We start from the raw sequence: 8,870 nt of genomic DNA on the forward strand, positions 1-8,870 counted from the left end.
AGTCTCTATCAAGTACTAAGGGATTAGGGTATAGTATTACTAGGTTGGCTCAAAGCTTAAGAAAATACTACACCCCATTGCTTATGTGGATATTTCTTGTGTTTCTCTCGAATACTACAAGTATTATTAGCAAAGTTTCTCTCGAACACCTAGCCTTCATCTAAGAAATGGACACTTTCATGCCTCCTACAAACTTAGACGATGAAGAATTCATAAGCAAAATAAGCGAATACAAAAGATAAATATAAATCTACCATTAAAATAACGTTAAACATCCATAAAACAACCCCACCAAATAAAGTTAGTTCATGGTGGGGTTCGAATCATCCATGAAACAAGCCATGAAATATATATGTTCCAAACAACCCAATCATCAAATAGAAAAATAGCAGCAAAAGGGAATGGAGAAGAAACCTTCGACGTGCGCATCCGGAGTTCTCTTCAACCACTAATACTCGCTTTAGCTCACTAGCTCCTCTCGGACGTCTAGTTCGCCACTCCTTGGAGCTTGTTAATGGAGGAACACCACTAGAGAATGAAAAGAAGGATACGGTGAAGAAGGTAAGAAAATTTTGTTGAAGATCCTCTCTCTCTCTCATATGAGGTGTATTATATAATAAAAATATCTAAAGGTATTAATGGGATTTTTGCACTCAAAATACCCATCATACACCTAGAGTCACTCCTTGGGCGTGATTCTTATCATTCCTGGTGGCAGTGGTCCCCAACAGGCGGTTACAACCATCAGACACGCGCCTTGCCAACTGTCCTTTTACAAAAAATCTTTTTGTTCGTTTCTGCGCCAGAAATGCTAAGGCGTTTCAATCTGCTTCAGCAGCGCGTGATGTCACGACATTCCTTCCTAGTGCAACCTTCTGTTTACTATTTCATGCACACCATAAGCAACTACGCCTTTCACTCATACAACATCCTTAAAAGATAAAATAGCAATACCACCACAAATGCAACTATTTGCAATTACATGATCTTAAAATGACTAAAATGAGCTTTTAAACAAACAATAACTTAAGTGAAAAAGGCCTTAAAAGTAGCCTTTTTAGGAAGTTATCACATGCCAACCAAATTCAGTATAACAAAATACATACGGTTCAATTCGTTTTTGATCTAATCTTCGGGAAAGAGATGTTGTCCTGATTTGCCTAGCTTTAATCTTCTTGATTTTTTGCACCTACGTGTGAAATACTTACACGCTAAGTCTTTGACTTAGTGAGGCATATAATGCGTAAATAAAACATTAAAACATTTAATCATATACTTAACTTTTAATATACATCATAGGGTACAAAAGCCATCATACATTTCACCAAACAAGAACATATAATATGATGCACTGTCATTTAAGTTATTCTTTTAATAGCCCAAATACATTATTGAGAACTAAAGGTATGTGAGTGCATTGAGGTTGTGCACTAATGTTGTCACCACAATTCATATATATTGCACCGAAGTGCCGCGTAGAAATTACACCGAAGTGCTACGTAGAAATATCCCGAAGGACCACATAGATATGTCCCGTAGGACCACATAGAAATGTCCCAAAGTGCATTGTAGTATGCACTCCCCTCAGCCTTACTTAGTCAAAGCACAATCCTTATCACTATTGGTTGATCTTATAAATTTGAATCTTCTAGGACTTGCCTTCGTTCGATATCTACACAAATATACGATCTATATGAATATCGAAATTCGTATCACTAAAATCAATCATTAATAGCTTAAGTTAAAATAAACACTTAATTAACGTTTTCATTTTGAATAGTATCAGTACCCTAGGCCCAAAACCGATACTTCCTCACTATGATATCGATACTATACTTCAGTAACGATACCTATTCTACATTCTAGAATTTGCCTTCTAAAAATGGTACCAATACTTATTCATTGGTATCGATACTACTCCTCCGGTATAGATGTTGTTCTTCTGATTCATACAATTTATCTTATGGTATTGATACTGTTCTTCCAGTATCGATACCCAAATCCAGATTTCACTTATTTTTGCTTTGGAGTATCGGCACTGTTCATCCAGTACCGATACCCTTTGCCCAAAACTTACTCATTTCAACCCGAAAATTGAAATCCGAGGCAAAATTCTATAAATATTGATGTTTTGCGTACTTGAATTCTATTGATTGCAGATCGCGAAGATCACTTAAGAAGGCATGACAATTTCCCAGCCATATTCATTGAAGACCTGCTGGGAATTCTCTGCTTTCGAGAACCCCACACAGGGTGCTGTAGGATCATGGTAGCTGTAGCAAACATTCCAACCCTTCTGGAAATTTCTTCGCAGTTATATCAAAAGAACATTAAACAGAGATGGAAGAGAATTTGTTGCATGTTTTGTCTGGTTGGACCTTATGAGATTGAAGCTGATTATCATTTGATTAATGTGGTTGCGAATGCTTTTTTACTGTTTTTTATTTCTTAAGCTCCTAGTGATGTTATCCATTAATGATCTATTACAATGGCTAGTAAAAGAGCCATTTTTTTCGTGAACCGAAATTTAATCGATAAAGTGCCAATGTTGGCCATTCTGAAAGATCAAAAACAGCTGCTCGTCTTTTGACAATAAAATCATAGAACCATGTTGGATCAAGCTATATACAGGGGGCATCTCAGTATGTAAATTGGATATGGACAGTGTTTTAGACTTCAATAAATCATCTCATTACTTTTCCACGGCATTTTGCTGTTGATGACTTTAGAAGAAAAATGAGAGAAGACAATTGAATAGATATGTAAACCCAGGGAAAATACCCACATAGACAATGGAACCTAATCAAAAGAGAAAAGGCTTCTTTGTTCATCTGTAGGATTCGACAACCACCGGCAGAATATCCATGCGGCTCCAACTACCGACAACAATGACAGCACTGCCAGAAACCTGAAATGCGAAACTTCATTTGCAATTATTGCGACTCCCAACATCATTAACTCAGCTAAACTTGCAACAGAAATCTCAGTTGTTCCGATATGATTTGCTTTGGATGATGGGATTCCTGTTTGCAGAATCTGGGCCACGGCAATATCATATGACATGAGTCCCAACCTTGATAATACCTGCATACAGGAGATGACGATGGTTAAGGTATCATGTTTATGTTAAGCCTGATTTCCAGGCCTTCGATAGAGCAGCCACCAACTTGTTAGAGACATCAAAATGGATGTGATGGTTGCAGTAGGTTCTGATACTGCCGAAATAAAGAGTTAAGACCTTTAGGAGATCTTTTCTATTAGTCTTTTTCTGGTGCTATAGTGGATAAGTAAGATATACGGCTGTGTCACTGAATCTAAATTTTGACCATGACAATGCTGTACGCCGAATTGAGTCCTGCTTTCTAGATTCCCAGTTCGCCACAAGGCTGCTCGGTTTATGCTAAAAGTCAAAGTAGTCCATGAAGAAACATGGAAGTTAAAAGTTGTTCTTACAATCAAACATAAGAAGACAAGAAGGGGATTCCTGTGGGCAAGAGATCCAATCTGGTAAACAGCAACAGCTATGGTGAGAAGTGAAGCCTGAAAAATTAATCCGACTGCTCCAGCCTGTTTGAAGAGAAAATGGCAGTTAGATCTGCCCTAAAAATAGAAAATTCCTGCACGCAAACCAAACAAAAGAACCAACCTTACCTTTAAAATGCCGAATCTCTCAACCAAAGTTGCAGATATGAAGGTTGCCGCAACACCCATGAAAGTTCATAATCCACTAAACCCCCCAATAATAGATGGATTTAAACCTGTTACACAAAACCACATAGCACTTTGGAGTCAAAAATTAATTTCTGCAATAATACAAAGCTATTTTTCTCAGCTTAAATATAGAACCCATTCAAGTAATCAGGAGCAATCTAGCAAATGAAGAAAAAAGGCTGTAATTTACAATAAACAATTGGCATGGAGCGACTTTAGGCATGTCACTGAATGCTATGCTTTAAGAGATCACATTTAGACAAAAACTCTTATAGCATGTCTTCTGAATATGTAAGCCCTCTTTGCTGTAATACATATTTTTTTGCTTTTGTTATCTTTCCCAAACTGGCAAACTCTCCTCAAGATTCGGTTGAAACTATAAACAATCAGGAGTGTTGCATCTATATAGATAGAAAAATACCATGTTGAGTTAAAGACGCCGTCATTAAACTTCCTGGAGTGAGAACAGCATTGAAGTATAGGAGAACATATGCTAGGCTTGCAGGAAGAACTGGCTGCTGTATGTATTCTCTCCAGCCAAGCTTGATGGCTTCCAAACCTGTATTAACTGGCCATCCACAAAAACAGAATAACTTATATGTCAAGCTAAAATCAATTTTTGGAAAAGATGCAATCCCTAAATAGAGCAAGAACGAAGTCGGGATTTGAATAGTAATCAGATGAACGAGTTTTACGGAAGTTATCGACATCTGGAAGAGGCCCCTCATCAGATGATATGCAACAGGATTGTGAACACTTAGCACGGTCAAGAACTCCAGTAGAAAGTTTGTTTGTTAACCATGTCGGAGCAATGTGAAGAATGTTGTTAGAATTAGAAGAGAAAGTGGATCCTTTCTCCAAATGATATATATAATCAGAACAAGAATAGAAGCAACTACCATAACAGGTAATGACCACATCATCAACCCAGCAGCAAACTTTAAGCACGTTACTGGATCATATCTAGAGAGAAGAATTCCAAATGATGAAGTGCCAGCTATCTGCAATATTGGATGATAATGAATCTCTCATTCAGAAATTTCTTCCATAACTTGACTGCTAAGATAACTGCAAGCTTATAAAATTCCCAGCATTTAATTAGGATTCATGCTCTATGTATTACAAATAAACAAAGAATTATGATGGCTTGAACCAAAAAAGGTAACTCCATAGACCAATGTTTCCAAAATATATAAGATCTCAAGGTTATCAAATACCTCGCAGAGCAGGTTGATTCGATTGAGAACAGCATTAGCTTGTGCCAGTGCAATTGATCTACTTATTCCAGCTAACTTCAAACACAAGAACCCTAGTTTAATTCACAGTCCACTTTCCTAGAGATGGATGATCAATATTTCCTGTGAAAACAACAAAAAATCGCAGAATAGGGTAATACCAATACGACCCAGTCACACTCCATAGCAACCCCGAGTGCTACTCCAGATAGCCTCTCAATAGCTCCTGCTAAGACTAGCACAGCAAACCAAGGACATAGAAGAATAGATGAAGCAGAAGTAGAAGAAACACTATGAGCATGAATTATCATTGCCGCTGACAACAATTGAGAAGCGTGGAAGATGCCAATAAATTTAGAAAACTAATTAGGACTCTGTTAATTTTACATTGATCTTGAACCACAAAAAATGTTAGTTGTAGTACCTGAACAACATTCAAAAAGATATATGAAGGTACTCTTGGAGAATGATCCATAAGTTTTCCAACCAAAGGGCCTCCAATGATGATAATAGACTATTAACACAAATTCTGTTAGAAAATATTCCATTATCCCGTCATAGTAGTGAACTTAAGCTGGTAGTCTCATCTATACCTTAGTGAAGAATCCCATGACGGCCACAGGTAGAAGGCTTGGATGAAGCAATCCAAGAGCAGAAGGCCAAGCAAAATTCCAAAGTTGTTCCACTACATTCCCGGCCAGACAGCTTGCATAAAATGCTGAAATATGAATGTCCTTAAAGTTAGCAGCTGGTAATACCACAGCTTAGTAATATGAACGTCTTTAAGATTATTCTACTATGCTTTGATAAATTAAAATAAAATGTCTTACCATATAATGCCTGCGGGTGCGCCGGAGTTGCATAAACAGCCTTCTGCTCCTCCTCTGATAGTACCTAATCAAGAAAACGAATAGAACAAAAGGAAAATGTTAGAGGATATAAAACCCGAGTCGAGAATAAACTGATATACAAAGAGGAACATACTGGGAGTGTTGTCAAGAGACTATCTACATAATATAGGCATTATATATATATATATATATGATTATGAAAATAGTTTAAATTGAAATCAATTAGTATTACAATTATAATTATTTATAATAAAATTTAAACACAAGTTCAAACAACTTCGATTTTACTCGGATCTTAAAAAATTTAACTCGACTAAAAAAAATCAAATCAAATTTAAATTATAAAATTTAAAAAAAACAACTCAATTAACTTAAAACTTTTTAGGATCAAATAATAATTCCTACTTTAAACTCACTCACAAATGACAATTAGGACTTTTCAGTCTTCACGATAATAACACCCAAAATAATAAGGCTAAAATTTTATTTCAGGTTCTCAATGATGTTTCGTTGTCTACCCAAAAACCATAGCTTTTCCTAATAAAATCATACAATATTTTATTTTTTTTCAATACATTTCAAGAAAAAAAATCATAGTTGGAAGCTGAAATATAATGAAAAGTGGAAGCAATATTTTTGACTAAAAATCTGAAAATAGAGAATCTTAAATGAAAAAAAAATGTATTATTGGATCTCTAACAATAAAAAAATCTTCTATGAAATTATTCGAAATAATTTATGTTTTTCTTTAATTTTAAGGTCTTTTCAAATTTATATTCTTGAAAATATATATGTACAGGGGCTCATGTTTGGTCTCTATTCGATCTACTTAAAAATTAAATATAAAAATATTAAATCCTTACTTAACTAAAGATGAGTCTCTTATAATTTAAAGTTTTAAATTCCTACAAGTAATGGGGAGTTAGATGTCCCAATTCATCCATCCTTTTATAGTTTAGATGGACTTTATTACATATACATCAGGCAAGTTTGATTTGGAATCATAGACGTTAATATGTGTTTACGATGAGATATTGTCTTGGAATGAAATGTTATTTGTCGCTATTTGTGCGAATCAATTTCTTTTAATAAGATTTTCTTTTTATCGTCTCGAATTATTATAGTTCTAACAAATTTGTATTTAAATTTGTGTTTACAAATTCGAAACTGTGTGTGTTGTACAAGTCATCCTACAAATCAAATCAACCAGGGACAGGGTTGTCAAGTCTATCTGCATTTGCAAAAAACAGAAAGGAAAAGAACAACTGGGAAAATCTCTGGTCTGTTTTCATGGCAATCTGCTAATCCAACCGTCTTGGTCAACGAAAGACGAGAGTGAAAATTGTTGCATTTGGCCTGTACTCACCTTCTTCTCCCATGAAACACGCTTGGATGTGTCGGATCCTGGTCCTTGGCAGTCCACCTCAGCATACATAAAGTTCTCTCTTTTACGCCAAACACGCATTAATTAATGACTGGACAGAGTTTTAAGACGCAAATTATGTGTTTATGAACTGGGTTTAGTAAAAACTTACTCTTTCCCAGGGAATTTCCAGGAATCCCACCCTTGAGGGGTCACATTTGCGTTTATCGTTGTGTCCTGGAATATCACTCTTGCGTAAGGTCCCCAGGCTCTTCCTAGATACGCTTGCAGCGTGCCGAAGATTACTCCGCCTTTGAACACGAAGCCACTTGGATCATCCGGTGATTGTCGGCCCTGAGCTGTTATGTAACCGTACGGAAGTTCCGAAGAAAATTCACCAGCGGTAACGTTGATCGAACAGTCCTGTGGGGGAAAAAAACATAGCGAAACATGTTTTTGATTGCTTGCGTTACAAGTCAACGGGATGATCTTTGTTCTTTCTCATTGGTTACCTCGTACAAAGATTGGCCAATACCAAAGATAAAATCCACTCCACCTTCGATGTAGCACTTGTAGAAGTAATGGCGGCCTAGCGCGTCCCACAGCGTATCTTGCACCCCATGGAAACCGCACTCAAAAAATGCAGATTTGTCTCCTAAAATTCTTGCTGCAACTGCCGGTAACACCCCAGGAACTTGTCCGTAGTTCAGAGCACGTTTTATCAGCAATGGATGGTTGAAGGAGTTCTGCAATAGAAGCAACAGTTGGTAAACTCAAAGAGTTACATACACATAAGTTGAATCTGGTAACTTGGACATGAAACAAAAACGGCTTGAAGCTTTACCTCAAAAGTGATACCACTTGCAACTAAATTATCCGCAGCGGAGGTGAAAGTCGCGCTTTTATCCGTTTGATCGTGTTCGTTAAAGCTAATCGTCGTGACAGAACGACCTTGTCCTTCAAGAACAACACAAGGCTTATCTTTCGGAATAGTTACCTTCTCCCTGAAACAACCTTGTGTTACTGAACTGATGGAAAAAAAAGGTACACTGATAAGCATTTAAGAAAAGAAAATTACAAGTAAACACCGGGATTAATATGAACTTTGATCCATCGATCGTTGTTCGACGGAATCGAATCAATGGCAGATTGAACCGAGGTGAAATTTCCACCACCGGACTTGTCTACGACGATGGTGTATGCAATTTGAGATCCACCACTTCCGGTGCACTCATCGGCATCGACTACGGAGATCCCCAAAGAAAGGGTTAACAACATGAGCATGAGTGGTGGTTTATACTGCATTTTGCTTCAGTGATAGCAAGCTATGGATCTATGTTCTTCAGACAAGTGTGCATATAGGCTTGTATATATATATTGTGTAACGGTGAATTGACATAGGAAGGAAATCCTATGGAAAATCATTACTTGGTAAATAAGCCTCTGTATAGCAGGTCTTTAATTTAGCCAGATCTCTTTAGATGATAACACATTAAAGCAGACAATGAACATGGGTTTCAATTACTTACTATATCCTGAATTATTTCATGTAAATACATGAAATAATTCCGAATATAGCGAAACTTGTTATTATGATCATAAATATGATGATCTTGCACATTTATTAAATCTGGGGGCAGCTTTTACAACAAAACCACCTAAATTCTCATCAGCTACGTCGAAGAGGCATATCCTAAATTTTTCATGTCC

The 8,870-nt window shown here is 36.6% G+C and overlaps 1 protein-coding gene and 1 pseudogene across 1 annotated transcript; both read right to left on the bottom strand.

Annotated features, from left to right (window-relative positions):
• Nucleotides 1–2,574: 2,574 nt before the first annotated feature.
• Nucleotides 2,575–7,034, bottom strand: LOC120153767 (annotated as a pseudogene).
• Nucleotides 7,035–7,085: 51 nt separating this feature from the next.
• Nucleotides 7,086–8,465, bottom strand: LOC120154211 (probable pectinesterase 66). Its single transcript, XM_039166031.1, has 5 exons — nucleotides 8,239–8,465; nucleotides 8,005–8,164; nucleotides 7,673–7,906; nucleotides 7,333–7,583; nucleotides 7,086–7,242 (listed from the first exon to the last, which is right to left on the bottom strand). Exons 1-5 carry the CDS (start codon nucleotides 8,463–8,465, stop codon nucleotides 7,086–7,088), a joined length of 1,029 nt encoding a protein of 342 aa, XP_039021962.1.
• Between the last annotated feature and the right edge of the window lie 405 nt (nucleotides 8,466–8,870).

The sequence above is a fragment of the Hibiscus syriacus genome, unplaced genomic scaffold (genome assembly GCF_006381635.1).
Source record: "Hibiscus syriacus cultivar Baekdansim isolate YM2019G1 unplaced genomic scaffold, ASM638163v2 tig00111105_pilon, whole genome shotgun sequence".
Classification (NCBI taxonomy): Eukaryota; Viridiplantae; Streptophyta; class Magnoliopsida; order Malvales; family Malvaceae; genus Hibiscus; species Hibiscus syriacus.